At 40.4% G+C, this 15,647-nt stretch overlaps 1 protein-coding gene across 1 annotated transcript in view; it reads left to right on the top strand.

The window, feature by feature from the left end:
* The first annotated feature begins 6 nt into the window (after positions 1-6).
* The window catches only part of PDHX (pyruvate dehydrogenase complex, component X), a 60,852-nt gene continuing 45,211 nt past the window's right edge, over positions 7-15,647 (top strand). The window contains exons 1-2 of the mRNA XM_010586020.1: positions 7-30; positions 13,001-13,084. Of these exons, the coding sequence (XP_010584322.1) occupies positions 13,024-13,084 (61 nt within the window). The 5' untranslated portion in view covers positions 7-30; positions 13,001-13,023. The remainder of the gene's footprint in view (positions 31-13,000; positions 13,085-15,647) is intronic.

The raw sequence follows: 15,647 nt of genomic DNA, 5'->3' as shown, positions 1-15,647 counted from the left end.
GGCGTCTGCGCGGGGCCCCGCAGCTGCTGGGTGAGTGACGGGCGGGACCCTGCGCCCTTCGTTGTTCGTCGGGTGCCCTGTGCCGTTGGCCTGCCGCAGGTGCGTGCGGAGGAGCTGCGACCCGAAGCGAGGGGTGAGGGCGGGTGGTGCTGGGGGAGGAATGGAGGCTGTGCGAGGTGGTGGGGAGGTGTGAGAGCCTGGTGGGACCAGGGAGGTGTGTGGGGTGGCGAGGCCGAGCCGGGCGGGTGGTGGACCGAGCAGGAGAAGCTCGGCAGCGATGACCGATTGGGAGTTGGATCAGCAGCTGTGGAGGTGGGTTAGTTTGGCGGGGTGCTGCTTGGTTGGGTCTCTGGAGGGACGTTAGGAAGGGTATGGGCTGATGGGAGTGGATTTGGAGAGAGGCAGTGAAGGTCTAGAAAGTGTGATCACTGAGAAAACTGAAGGAATTGCATCTAGAGAGGAGACTACATTGGTGGGAGATTAGGCCTTCAAATATGTAAATACTGTGTTGTGGATAGAGAAAGAGAAGTGCTTACAATTGGAAATAGTTGAGTGGGTTTTAGGTGTAAGTACAGGTAATTACTGAAAGAGAAAGATTTGGGGTTGGGTTTTTTCCAATGTTTGGAGATTCCACCACTTTTCTGTCATCTTATTATTCTACAAGTAATGTTTCAAGTAGCTGGAGAAGGGCATGGAAGCTATATTTTATGGGGTTTTTTTTTTTTTTTAAATGGAGAAATGGAGTTTGAATTTATTAATTGTGTGTCCAGCATACATTGCCACATAGAAGTAAACCTGTGAGGTTTTGGCAACAGCCTTTCAAGATACTTTTTCTCTTCTCAGGAGTTTGTTGTGACAGAATTACCAGGCAGATCTTCTCCTTACCTTCCATGTTTTCTCTAAGAGATGTGGGAAGAGTTTTGGATGCTGTCATGGTTTAACCCCGGCTGGCAACTAAGCACTGTGCAGCAACTCGCTCACCTCCTTCACAGTGGTGTGGGGGAGAGAATCAGAAGGGTAAAAGTGAGAAAACTGGTGGGCTGAGATAAAGACAATTTAATAGGGAAAGCAAAAGATGCGCACGCAAGCAAAGCAAACCAAGGAATTCATTCCCCACTTCCCATGGGCAACCAGGTGTTCAGCCATCTCCAGGACAGCAGGGCTTCATCACGCCTAACGGTTACTTGGGAAGACAAATGCTATCACTCTGAACGTGCACCCGTTCCTCCTTCTTACCTAGCTTTACATGCTGAGCATGACGTCCTATGGTCTGGAATATCCGTTTGGTCAGTTGGGGTCATCTGTCCCAACTTCTTGTGCCCCCCTCCCAACTTCTTGTGCCCCCCTCCCAACTTCTTGTGCCCCCCTCCCAACTTCTTGTGCCCCCCTCCCAGCCTCCTCGCTGTTGGGGTGGTGTGAGAAGCAGAAAAGACCTTGGCTCTGTGTGAGCACTGCTCAGCAGTAAGGAAAACATCCCTGTGTTATCAACACTGCTTCCAACACAAATCCAAAACACAGCCCCATACTAGCTACTGTGAGGAAAATTAACTCTATCCCAGCCCAAACCAGCACAGATGCCCAAATAAAATGTGGTCTTTCCTCTCCCTACTTGATCCATTAGTTACAACTTGTGAAACATTTAAACAATAATCAGATGCGTTGTTATTAGGTACTGGTGTGATACTGAGCATAAAATATGTGAACACTTTGGTTTTTAAGTGCACTTACAAAGAAGTGAGCTCTTGTTAACCTTGTATAATAAAACTACGTGTATTTTACAGTAAAACTCAGTAGTAGTTTAGAGACTTGTTAATCATTGTGGTTTAGATTTCAGTATACCCTTCTTTCCAGCACTGGTTGTCTTTGCTGCTTTGCAGTATGAAAATCTTTTCCTTTGCAAAACCTGCTGTGTATGATGTAGGGAAGGCTATCCCTGTTCTTGAAACAAATGTTACTTATTTTCAGATTTTATTAGAAAAAAATTGTTTCCTTCATAAAATAATATGTTTGTCTTTTTGTCCAGTGTAGGATTAGCTACTTCTACATTAGCCTTACTATCTAATTCCTTAAAGACCTTTTGCCTACAGTCCTCCCAGGCAATCTATTGGAGTACTTTATACTTTATGGTGAGAAAGGCTTATTTAATGTGTAGCTGGAGTTAAATTGCTTAATTTTGGATATGGGTGAAATTTTTTTTTTCTTCATTACAGTAAACTTTTATGTATTAAGGTGGTTATATCACTCCTTTAACTTGTTCAGGCTTTCCTCATTAACGTGTTTCTTTGAACCCTCTTAGTATTCCTTACTGCTCTTCAAGGTGGTGCATATCTCAGTGACACCATTTTTCTTAAATGTTTATTGTAGCCTCTAAAATGAAAACTAAGAAAAAAGTCGTAACTTCTCTGGTAAAATACAGCTCTTCTGGACATAAAACTCACTCTTGGTTCCTAGTCTGAGAATTTAAAGTTAAGTCAGTTTTATTTTAGCATTAGTTTTATTTTTCCACTTTTCTGTTTCTGAAAATGCCACCATTTGAAGTATTGGTTCATGTGGATCTAGTTTTGTTGTGTCACTTTAGTTTTTGCTTCTCTGTGTGTTTCTGTCCCTCTCTGTGGTGATGGTAGAAGAGGGAGAAAGTTGTTTTGCATAGTCAACATGATTAATTCAGGATTGAATTCCCAGTTTGTTGCTTACAAGGAAGGAAGGAAGAAAATGAATGAACTTTTATGTTAGAGATCTGTAAATTTGGCTTTGTTTTTAATGTTTCTTAATCTTATCATTGATGTCAGGTTGGAGTAGGTCTTTCAATTCTCTAGTGACTACAGAGTATGGCGTAGGAAGTTATGAAGTATCTCTCCGGTGGGGCACATTAAAGCGTTTGTCTTCAGTTCATTGCAGTTTTTTTGGTCTGACAATGCTGTAGCTGTTTCCATAGGGAAGGAGGTGAAAAAGAGGCAATGAACCTGTGTTATGCTGAGTAAGTTCAAGTACAAAATTCACTGTCAATGGGATTCTCAGATTGTAGTTAATAGGATATTATAGAGGTCTACGAGTCCGCTCTTCTCTTAAAACCCTGCTCTTCAGTCTGTTTGATACACAGGCTAAATATGCGTTGTATGTCTTAATGGAGAAGGAAAGAAGCAGAAGCTTTGTGCCCAGACTCAACTTGATTCTTAAAATGTATCACCAAGATCAAATTCTCTTGGATACACAGAGGGTTTTCTTTAAAATAGCAGCTACTGTTTATGTGAAGTTTTTTTTAAGTCTTCCTCCTTTTTTATTCAGTTAACTGATAAGTAATAACAGTTATTGTTGATAGTAAGATTAATGGATGGTGACTAGGCGTTCAGAATTTTCATATGCTCATGGCTCTAAATTCTATTATGCCCATGAGCTCTGTCTTTGAGATTCTGTGTGAATTGCCAGAACTTTTTGCTTACCCATAATGAAAAAGAAACAATATTTACTTCCCAGAGTGCTTATAAGGACTGCCTGTACAGTGCAGCTAACTTACGTGAATGCAATGACTTCTTTTATTAGTATATTTTTCTCATTTAATGAGGGAAAATATTATTTGGTGAAGGGAACTGTTGAACATGATTGCTTTTTTTTTTTCCAGAAACATATTTAAGCCTGTCTTTTGGATATCTGTGGTCATTAACTGAGAAGTGACTGAAATAGCTTTGAAAGACCATTGTTGTAGCTAGTGTTCTTGTGTATCTGTTGCTGAACAAGGCCCTTAATTTGCAACACTACTGAACTTCTCTGAACACAGGCATCTCTATGCGTGAGCATTAAATGAATGCACAAGGAATGGATAGGTTGGTGAGCTTGGAGGATGGGAAAGGAGTAGAGAAAATGGAGTTGAAGTGCATAAGCACCTGGATTGTAGTTCCACAGTTGCTTTAACTCAAATTCTGTGCAAGTTCCCACTGCCCATTTTGGGTATTGGTTTTGGTCATGCTGCTGTGTGATGAGCCATGTCAGGAAGCTAACTTGACTGTATTTGGTTTTGTTATCAGCTTAATTTGTAGCAAAATCCATTCCCCAATCTGGGTAACTGGGCAACAGCATGAGTATTAGTAGTAGTGGTAGTATGAATAAAGGTGTGAAAGTGAACAGTTGGGGCAGAACTGATCAGCTCCTTTTGGTTGTATCATGGATTGATATTAAGTTGATGTGGAGCAAGAGGCAATTGCATATGGCTTAAAACTTTTTCCTGAATTGGCCCTATTCAAAATGCAATCATTGTGCTGCCTTGAAAAATTCTGTTTGTGATACATTGTAGAGAGAAGAAATGCTTTTCTTATTTAAAAAGTGCTTTGATTTTGTAGCTATGAAATTACTTTAAAGCATCCAAGCAATGTTAATAAATGTGTTCTCTGGGAAGTTCTTCAATGAAGTTGTTGACCACATCCAACCTCCAGGCAACTGAAAGTACTTAGAAATTGAGTTTTTAAAATCAGTGCCACAGCATTGCCAAGTCTGTTGCTGAAATCTTTTCTTGTGCATTACTGTAATGGATGCTGTAACTATTACCATTTTCTTGTATAATTCTTCATAGTTCAGATCAGGTTGCATATAAGTGAGGAGGAAAAGGAAGTTCCATGCAAAGTAATAGAAGTAAAGCAATTTTTTGGTATACTTTGTGCACTTTTTTTGCTGCCATGGCTGTCCATGTTATCAACATTATTTCTACAGATAAAGTTCTTACCTAGATAGCCCAATTTAAAAAATGACTTGAGATAATTTATAACTTCTTTCAGTGTTGTGTTCTCTGAAGTCTTCTGTCCCCAAAATTTTCTCAAAGTGTCAGGAATATATTTCTTTCTTTGATATGCCAGCAAAAGCAGCCTAGAAATAAATCTTAAGTTTTGCTGGTGAGTATAGGAGTTGGGGGGGGGGGGGGGAAACCCACCCCTCCGGCGGTTTTCCAGTGTAGGGACAAAATCTTCTCAGCTCTCTGCTCGTTTTCACGTGTGTTTTTTCTGAACAACTTGCTTGCTGCAAGTGACTAGAAGTTTGCAATGATTTGCGAAATAATTCCTGTTAGCTTTATGCTTGGTTGCTATTTATCAATCAACATTCAGCTGTAACTACCAGAAACAATAAAATAGATTTAAAATTCTCCCCATGTGGGAGAATACAGCAGAATTTCAAATGCTAACACTTAGCAACTATAAGTAAACTGATATTTTCTTTTTGGATTAAGAGCTCTGATGTATCTGTTAAATTTTTTTTTTGTTTGAATCCATTTAGGAGACAAAATGTTTCCTTCCGTATGCAAATTATTTTTGTAATTTTAGCAGCATGTTGAACTTCCAGTGAACAGTTTTAAAGGAAAAGATCAATGACATAAGTGGTCATCTTGCAATATGTTTTAAGTCTGCAGGGACAACTCACAGAATTTTACAGTCAGATATTTCTTTTTCTGAATGAAATCACCACATAGAATATATATTTATATGTAATTATGTTTGGAAGTAAAGTGTTAGCAGCATTCCAGGTAGTGGTAAACTTTGTTACCCACAACTTGCAAGGTCTTGTATTTAGCATCTTCAAAGAAAGTGGAGCATAGGGCTAGTTTTCAAACTTTATTTTTCTTACAGTTTCTAAATAGACTTGCAGATTTGTGAGGATAGAATTACACTGATGTGTTTCGTAGGTCGAGAAGGGAAAGAAGGCTATTTGAGTTATAGTACTCTGTTTACAGCATAAAGCATGGGACTAGAAGTGGAAAGATGGGTGTTTACTTTTGTTTTGCTTTGTGATGCAGAGTGAACTATTCTGCTAGCACTGGGATTTACATCAGTGGTATGCAGATAACGTTATTTGATTAAGAGGGTTTATATTCTCTTGCCTGCTGAAGCTGCTGAGCAGCCCTCAGCTCCCCATGTCTTCTTATATAGGAGTAGCAGAACACTAGGTTTTCTTCCAAAACAGAATTTTGCTTTGACTGATACGATACATTGGTCTTTCTCAGGTAGCAGAAAAGTTCCTCTATGTAATAATAAAAAGCCTTTATTAGTTGTCTGGGCCTTACAAGTCAAATATTCTGTGTACCTGGTGGAAAGCTGAGGAAGGCTGAAGGAAAGAATTTTTTTTTAATTTACTGTTATGAGTACTTGTCTGATCTCCCACTTAATAGAGGTTTTGCAAAGTTTTTATTTAGCATGACTGTTAGTAATAAGTCGTTAAGTGCCTGAGAAGACTGTTGGCCTACTGTATTGGCTGTTAAAGGCATAGTCATATACCTTCTAAGGTCAGTTTGAGTACTGCTTCTCAGTTACAGGTACCATTCTTGCAGTGAGGAACAATAGTATAGAAAATGGCAGTTCTTCATTTTCAGATTTGACATGTATATGCTTTGATTTTTTTTGATTCTTCCTTCTGCTTTGTACCCTGTTTATTTTATTTAAATATTTTTTGCACAATTCGTGTGTACTTGCTGCTGGATCTTCTCTCCCAACTTGATCAAAGGACCAGAATGGACTGTATATCTTGTGGTAGTTGCTCGTAACATGAAAGGGAAAATGTTAGTGGCACAAATTTGTTGCTCAATTTTGTATTTATGTCAAAGTATGGAGCATATTCTGGGAAATGGATGAAGTGACTCTCTACTGAAGTGAAACATGTGAAGCACCATGTTTAAAAATTAATTTTTTTCTTATTAGAAATGTGGAGTGCTTTCACTTTTTTTATTGGAGTATGTCCACTAGTTCTAGATAGTCCTAGACATTTGTGGCATATAGCTTCAAAATCATATTTTGATTGTCAAAGTTGGCTTGTCAAGTTAGACAAATGAAACAGAGAACACTTCTTTGTACCCTGTAATGTATTATTTTCTACTCATGTATTTTTTTTTAAGTGAACATATGTAGTATAAAGAAGATTGTGAAGTCATGCTTTAATTTGTAGTATTTGAAAAGTGATCATAGACAAAACATGATTTGGTAAATGAACACAGATAGGCATTCACATAATAATACACACTCTTAGCATAGTTCATTTTTCTGTGTATTGGTCCAAGATGAGAGGTTACAAGAAGCAGCTTTTTAAAGAAAATACTTGGGAGGTAATTAGGATGGGAATTGCCAGTGTTATGAGGAACACTGGATACATTTCTAAGCATTACAGTAATGAGTAATATTAAACTGACAACCATTTAATGTATATTTCCTCATGCAGTCTTCTGGGAACATTAACCATGCATACACTGGGCTCATTTCCACAGTTCAAGTGTTTTGGGGACCACAATCCTGATTGTGTTTCTCTCATAGGGATTTTGAGGAATAAATAACTAACTCAGTCTCTGCTCTTTGTGCATTGTCAAGATTGTTGATGGCTGCTGAGGTTATTTAGTGGTTTGCTAAAATCTTTCCATTTCACATTTTAAAAAAAGTCATACAATCATTGAATAGTTTGGGTTGAAAGGGACCTTTAAAGGTCATCTAGTCCAACCCCTCTGCAATGAGCAGGGACATCTTCAACTAGATCAGGTTGCTCAGAGCCCCGTCCAGCCTGATGAATGTTTCCAGGGATGGGGCATCTACCACCTCTCTGGGCAACCAGTGCCAGTGTTTCACCATCCCCATTGTAAAAAATGTTGTCTTATGTCTAGTCTAAATCTGCCCTCTTTCAGTTTAAAACCATTACCCCTTGTCCTATCACAACACGCCCTCCAAAAAAGTTTGTCCCTGTTCAGGTACTGAAAGGCTGCAATAAGGTCTCCCCAGAGCCTTCTCTTCTCCAGGCTGAACAACCCCAACTCTCTCAGCCTTTCTTCACAGGAGAGGTGTTCCATCCCTCTGATCATTTTTGTGGCCCTCCTCTGGACCTGCTCGAACAGGTCCATGACCTCCTTATGTTGAGGACCCCAGAGCTGGACACAGTACTGCAGGTGGGGTCTTACCAGAGCAGAGAAGAGGAGCAGAATTACTTCCCTTGACCTGCTGGCCATGATTCTTTTGATGCAGCCCAGGATATGGTTGGCTTTTTGGGCTGTAAGTGCACATTGCCAGGTCATGTCCAGTTTTTCTTCCACCAGTACCCCCAAGTCTTTCTCTGCAGGGCTGCTCTCAGTCCCTTCATCCCCCAGCCTCTATTGATACCAGGGATTGCCCCAACCCAGGTGCATGACCTTGTTCTTGGCCTTGTTGAACCTCATGAGATTCACCTCTCAAGCTTGTCCAGGTCCCTCTGGATGGCATCCCATCCCTCAGGCGTGACAGCCACACCACTCAGCTTGGTGTCATCTGCAAATTTGCTAAGGGTGCACTCAATCCCACTGTCTTACATCATTGATGAAGATATTAAACAGTACTGGTCCCAATATGGACTCCTGAGGGATACCACTTATCACTGACCTCCATCAGGACACTTGAGCTGTTGACTGCTGTGCTCTGGATGTGACCATCCAGGCAATTCCTTATTCACTGAATAGTCCATCTATCCATTTTAGAGAGAAGGATGTTATGTGGGACTGTATGAAAGGCCTTACAGAAGTCCAGATAGATGACATCCATGGCTCTTCCCTTGTCCACTGATGTAATCACTCCATCTGTTTTGGGTTTGTGTGGTGGGGTTTTGGCAGCAGGGGAGGGACTGCAGGCGTGTGTCCTGTGAGAAGCTGCCAGAAGCTTCCCTGTCTCCAGGTCGGACCCGCTGCTGGCCAAGGCTGAGCTCATCAGCAACGGTGGTAGTGCCTCTGGGGAGGAAACCTGCAGCGGAGGAGGGCAGTGGGATGTGAGAGAAACCCCTGTGCAGATACCGAGGTCAGCGAAGAAGGAGGGGAACGAGGTGTGCCGGAGGAGGGGATGCCCCTGCAGCCCGTGGTAAGACGGCAGGCTGTCCACCCCCCAGCCCGTGGAGATGAGCGGGGGAGCAGATGCCCACCTGCAGCCCATGGAGGAGCCCACGCCAAAGCAGGGGGATGCCCCCAAAGATGGCTGTGACTCCATGGGAAAGCCTGCGCTGGAGCAGTCTGTGCCTGAAGGACAGCAGCCCATGGAGAGGACCCATGCTGGAGTAGCTTGTGAAGGACTGCAGCCAGCGGGAAGGACCCACGTTGGAGAAGTTCATGAAGGACTGTCTCCCGTGCGAGGGATGCCACAGTGGAGCAGGGGAAGAATGAGGAGTCCTGCTCCTGAGGAGGAGGGATTGGCAGAGACAACATGTGGCGAGCTGACCCCAACGCCCATTTCCCGTCTCCCTGTGCTGCTGGGGGGAGGAGGTGGAGAGAACTGGGAGTGGAGTAGAGCCGGGAAGGATGGAGGGGTGGGGGGAATGTGTTCTAAGGTTTGGTTTTACTTTTCACTATCCTTGTTTTGATTTGATTGGTAACAAATTGATTTTGTTTCTTCCTGAAGTTGAGCCTGTCTTTTGCCCGTGACCATAAGTGAGGAGTGATCCCTCCCTGTCCTTGTCTCGATCCATGAGCTTTCCTTTATATTTTCTCCTCCGCATCCCACCGGGGCCTGGGGATAAGGAGTGAGCGAGCGGCTTCGTGGTTCTTTGTTGCTGGCTGGGCTTAAACCATGACATCATCATAGAAGGCCACTAGGTTGGCCAGCCAGGACTTGCCCTTGGTGAAGCCATGCTGGCTGTCTCCAGTCACCTCCCTGTCCTCCATGTGCCTTAGCATAGCTTCTAGGAGGGTCTGTTCCATGATCTTCCATGCACAGAGGTGAGGCTGACAGGTCGGTAGTTCCCAGGGTCCTCCTTTCTACACTTCTTAAAAATGGGTGCGTTGTTTCCCTTTTTCTAGTCACCAGGAACTTCACCTGACTGCCATGACTTTTCAAATATCATGGAGAGTGGCTTGGCAACTGCATCAGGCAATTCCCTCAGGACTCTGGGATGTACCTTGTTAGTCCCATAGATTTATATATGTTCAAGTTCCTCAGGTGGTCTTGAACCTGATCTTCTCTTACAGTGGGAGGGACTTTGCTCACCCCATGGTGCCTTGAGGTCCATCCACTTGAGAGGTGTGGGAAGAGTGATTGAATAATAATGGAAATAGAAGTAATGGAAAAACTATGTAATGTCTTTAACTCTACCAAACCTGTGAAATACTTACGGTTGAATACCTGCTTTCTTTTACAAGTGTAATGATTAGTTCTTTCGTAATCCTGTAGCAATGAGAAAGACAATGTCAGATTTATTCAATGTATTAACATTAATGAATTACATAACATGGGTGGATGCTTTTAATTCCCTTAAATTATTGTGTATTAATTGAAGTTTCACTTCTTCCTTTGTCTTCTCTGAGATCTTAACCATGGTAATTCTTAGGACTTGGAAGTAAGGATGAGAAGTAGTCTTACTCTAGATGACACATGCTTTTCAGCTCAAAATTCTTCTAGTTTTTTTCCTTGCCCTTTTTCCTCTGGATAATGAGGGGGAGGACACGATTAATTTCCAAATTTTTAAAACTGTTCCTGCTTACTCTAAGCAATACAGCAACTGGGAGAAATGTGGTGATGTTTCCTATTGAATGATAATAAGCCTTAATGCTGGCTATAGAGAAAAGGGAATATGAAGCAGAATTGATTCTTGCCATTGTATACAATGTACTTTCTACGTGTCTATTTCTATTCTCTAACTGAATACAGATTCAGATATAACACTTCAAGAAAGAGCCTCAAAAATCAGTCAGGTGCTAGAAGACTACTCTTACAAAACAGTATTTAAAAAGATATATTTATTTGGCCTCATAACTATCCTTAAAAGTTCAGAAAGATAGTATCTCTTGTATTACAAGCTGTATGTCAGAACACTACTTTGGTATACTGGATCAAATGACAAGAGATGTAGTGTGCTACGAAGCTGAGCAATGTGCTGTATCATGAGCCCTGTCCTCATAAGAATCCCACTTACATGGCATGCTGCTTTCTGCTGTGCAGTGCTACTTCTCTCTGTGTATGGGTTTACTAAGCAGATTCACTCAATTGGCAGGCTGAAGTGATCTGTTAGCTAGCTGTGTCTAGTACATGGTGTTGTGGGGCCAGAGGGGTGGTGGTGTTGTGTTGCTTAAATACACTGGACTTTTGAGATCTTTTTATTTGGCTTGTCAAAGGAAAGAAAAGGCTAAAAATTTACATGGTCTTTACATATAGACACCCAGGAGAAGCATCTCTGTAATGAGAAATCTTTCAAGCTTTTTAGCAGAGACATGAAATCCAATCACTGAAACTTGAAATTAGGCAATTTCAGTCTGCAAAGTAGATATAGTTTCGTAACAGAAAGGATAAATAAACATTGGAAAAGTTTATCAGTGAAAGGGGTGTATCATCAGTGTCTGGAGTACTAGGATCAGGAGGGCTTTATTAATTTAGAAGATATGCTTTAATCTGTCAGCCAGAAAAAGATTCCACAGCTTGTGGCAAAGAGGAGAAAGAGAGGAGAAAGGAGGATGTAGTGTTTGTGGTGGATTTTGCCAAGACCAAGAGAACTTCTGGTCTAGGAATTCAGGACTCTGAATTCCCATTTCTTTTTTTAAGGTTTGAACTTTGGGGAGTGGGATTACATGTTTGTGTTGGCCTGGTCTTAGTATTGCAGCTCAGCATTAAGACAGAGGTCATAACCAAAGGCTAGATACTTAGATCTTGATAGAGAGATGGAAAGGATTCTAACAATTTGCTAGATATGTTCTGCACATTTACACCCTGCTTCCTCACACTTGCATGCCCATGACTAGAAGCTTGAGGATGGATAAGTACACTGAGACAGAAGAGAAGATGCCTGCCTGGCTGGTTCTCTGGTCATAGATTCATAACCATACTGCTGACATACTGCATAACTAGGAAGAAAAACTATGGTAAATACCACTGAGGAATTTGTGGGTGGAGTTACACTATCCTCTGTAGCACATGATGGTTCATCAGCAGGGAGCATATCAATACCTCTCACCCAGTTTCTCATGGTTGCAGCAGTTTTGGCCTCTCTTGAGGACTGAGATACGTGTGTGCGCGTCTGTGTGTGTGTACTCTCTTCTGGGCTTGCTTATATCTGACTGAGTCTTAACATTCAGACTTCTTTTCTTGCCAAGCAAGCAGGAAATGGGAGGACAAGTCTTTGACACTCATCTCATTCACTTGTGTCCTGGAGTAAATGAGAGGGTGTGGCACGGTGTTTTAACCAAGGTTGTATCTCAAAGAGACCCTGACAAAGGCAGAACTAAGCATATGCAGGGCCATGTGTGGAAAGCCGCCCAAAATGGAAATGTGCTTTGGTTTAGTAGATATGTCTCTGAAACACGAAGAGGCAGGCGGTGTTAGCTTGCTCAGCATTGAAATTTTATGGCATTTCAGTTGTAAGGAGGGGGGAGAATAAAAAAAAAAATTAAAATCACAGCTTCATGCTAGCTGGTGATTTTTTTTTCTAATGTATGTTTGTATTTTATAACTGCTTTTTCATTCTACATGCAATAGCTTGTGTGTAGTTGGAGCTCTAACCAAGTTGTGGATTTTTTCTGTTTATGTTTTTGTGGGACTAAAGTTATATAACACTGTTTCACTTGCAGCCGGTGTAGGATTGTTCAGTAGGTCAGGCTGATCTGAGCGGTACTTGAAATGCTAGTTTGTATGTTTTTAGTAGTCCACTAAGACTTGGTCATGGAGAAAGTTTCCATTAAAAATTAAGAATCAAAGCTGAAGCAGCGTGAGTATCTAAAGTAGTCTTAATCAGATCCCAGGTTTCTATATCATATTTTTACTTAAGACAGAGTTTAATTTGCTTAATACATTGCCTTATTTATGACTTCATCCTCAAGTTGGCCCTTGTTCTCTGTGTAACATATAGGTTCTATACTTAGTGCCTTGTTTTCCTTGGGAGTGCGTGCTTGTATGTAAGCTTAAAAAAAGAGCATCGTAGTGAATCTTTTGTTCAACTGTCTTTCAGATTCATGCACTTTTAGTTTCATTTGTGTTAAGCAGTTAACTGAGAAAATAATTGTACTGAAAAGGTATTTAGTCTAGATAATCATGTGCTTGTGTTACAGGTACGCCTGGTATTAAAGTTCTCATGCCTGCACTTTCTCCTACAATGGAAGAAGGAAACATTGTGAAATGGTTAAAAAAGGAAGGTAAGGTAGCATTCTTCAGCTATATAAATCTCTTCTGTAAGAATAAGATCATTCTTTCTGCTTGTATCTTTAGTATTTTGAAGGAAAATGTTTGGTTTATGGACGCTGTCTTCTTGAACAGTACCTAGTTTGAAATTGCTGGTTCTTGAAACATTTTTCCTTTAGTTGTCTTCCAAAAGGTTGCGTTGATCATGTTTTTGAAAAATTTCCATTAGGCTGTTCCAGGGTGTGAGTGTATGTTGTTTAATTCCTGGTGTTGTCATGCTGATCAGTAACTTTGGAAGTCTGAGAGCCTTTGACTTTGGGGAGGGTCTCTGTTTCATTATTCCGCTGTGTTATGAAATAACATGAAAGATACGGTATTTTTGTAGTTGCTGTTCACGGCTTACTTTTTTTTAATATCTAAATTCTAGTCTACAATTAAAGCTGATAGAAAAATTTAAATTACTTTCATAACCCAAATTCCAAATGGGGAAATCTCTTTCAAAAAAAACTAGCCCCAGAACAAAAACCGAACTACTCCTTAAAAAAAAGCCGTAACAATCTTGGTTATCTTAGGTTCTCTATGCTCTGACAACTGAAAAGTAATATACTGCTGTTAAAATACGTTGGAGCAGCTATATAAATAGTCTGAATGTATGTTTTGTCTTCACATAGGTTGTATGTAAATGAAAAATGATCTGCAGAAGAATTGGTAGTCCCTGTTGTCAGGATACCTTTCTCCCCTCTCCTCCTACCCTTTCCCTTTTCCAACTTAATATTAAACTGGATTTTGACTGTAGTTTTGGCTTCCAGGTAGCAGTTGTCCGTTGGTATAGGATGCATTGCAGAGTTTTAGATGACTGTAGGAATATATCTTGTTCTCAGGCATTTTTAGATTTGCTAAAGAGATGAACACATTTGGAGAAAAGAAAATCTCTCAAAGCATATTATCTTTGACAGACATGCTTTGATGAGCTAAATGTGTGTTTTGACTATTCTGCCCAGATAAGCCATTTCCTTTGGCTTTGCCCTCTAAGTGTTGATACAGCCTCTATCATTGTGTTACTGGAGTACTTTGCTTTTATATGTTTTGAGAGATGGCCAGAAGGCAACTTGTTGTTCTAGTAGTGGACATGAACTTTTGCTTGTAAAACTTCTAGTAATAATTTCTTCAGAATTTACTAGGAACAATATGGCAGTCTATGTCTGTAAAAAGTAATTGCAGCAATGTTCTTGAAACTTGAAGCTTCAGTTTTTCAAGTATCAAGTCCAAGATTATGCAGAGAGAGAGGAACAATCCTAAGTCCTTTTTCTGTTCATTAGCTGTCAATAACTGTAAGACATTGAAAAACAGACTACTGTTGATTTTTAATAAATATAGCATTCAGAATTGCAAGAGAAAGCAAAGAAAAGAGCACGGTAGGAGTTGAAGTAGATTCCAGTTTGCTCCACAACGCAAATTAACCTGTTTTCATCGTAAAAAGGTCTTAGGACGCAAAAGCTGTACAATGGTTTTTCTCAGTCTTTCCACTACACTTCCACCCCAACACAAAAGGAAAAGAAAGTTCCACAGCTATTTTAATGAAATTAAAATAAAATCTTAATTGATGGTTGGACTTTGAGAGAAAACTATTTTAGGATTGTTATTGCTCTATGTTCTATTTAGAAACAAGACCAAAACTGAATGTAGTATATTGTCTTATTTGGCACATCTGTGACCATAATAAGTTCCTATAGTTATTTTTTCCTCTGACAGTCTGGAAGATAAACGTAATGACAACATTAAAAAAAGTGAAGATAAATTTTGAAGAAAAAAGCAAAGTGATTTAATGTTTATACTCCTGTCTGCAAGGGATGCTCATAACCACATAATCGTCCAGTGAGTTGGCCATCTAAATGTAGTGGCACTACTGAATATAAATGTTTTTGATAATCTCTATGCAAGAAAATAAATATTTTAAAGCAATTGACAGAAGAAAGCTGATGATTGCATATGAAATGTTCTTTCCACTGTATAACCAGCAGGGGTCAGTGGAATACTGTTTTGATAATTTTTCTGCTCTTTGTGTAAATATCAAATGTTTTCATTTTACAGTTTCAGAAGGTGGACAGATGATTTCAGTACTATAGAAGGAAAAATGCTGAATTTAATTGACAGCTTTACTATTTCCTTCTCATTGTTAATGCAGTTTCATATTGATTCCTGTGGGTAATAAAGTCGTTCTCATAAAAATAAAACTGTGTTTCTAAAAATTTGTATTTATTATGTATGAATTTAAAGTTGATGAAAGAGGACAGCTTGACAGCCCAGGAGACCAAAAGCCTCTTGTTACTGTGGGCAGGAAACAGAACAGGCAACAGTGCCTGCAGTTTCCTCATGCAGTGTAACTCTGCCGCCTTCTGAGATATCACCTCCAGGGACTTCGGTCTCTATGCTCAGTCAACTTTGATTTGATTGCAAAGAGTACATCAAGGAATGCAGTTTGTATCTTGTGATTTGGATACTTGTCTGTCAGTAATTGAACAGAGCACGTAGGCTATTGAATGCCAATTGGATGTGATCTAGAGAGAAACACAGCTT

This window comes from Haliaeetus leucocephalus, unplaced genomic scaffold (assembly GCF_000737465.1).
Source record: "Haliaeetus leucocephalus isolate CR32 unplaced genomic scaffold, Haliaeetus_leucocephalus-4.0 Scaffold138, whole genome shotgun sequence".
Classification (NCBI taxonomy): domain Eukaryota; kingdom Metazoa; phylum Chordata; class Aves; order Accipitriformes; family Accipitridae; genus Haliaeetus; species Haliaeetus leucocephalus.
The sequence above is the reverse complement of the archived record's forward strand: the minus strand, read 5'-3'. Positions and strand labels throughout refer to the sequence as shown.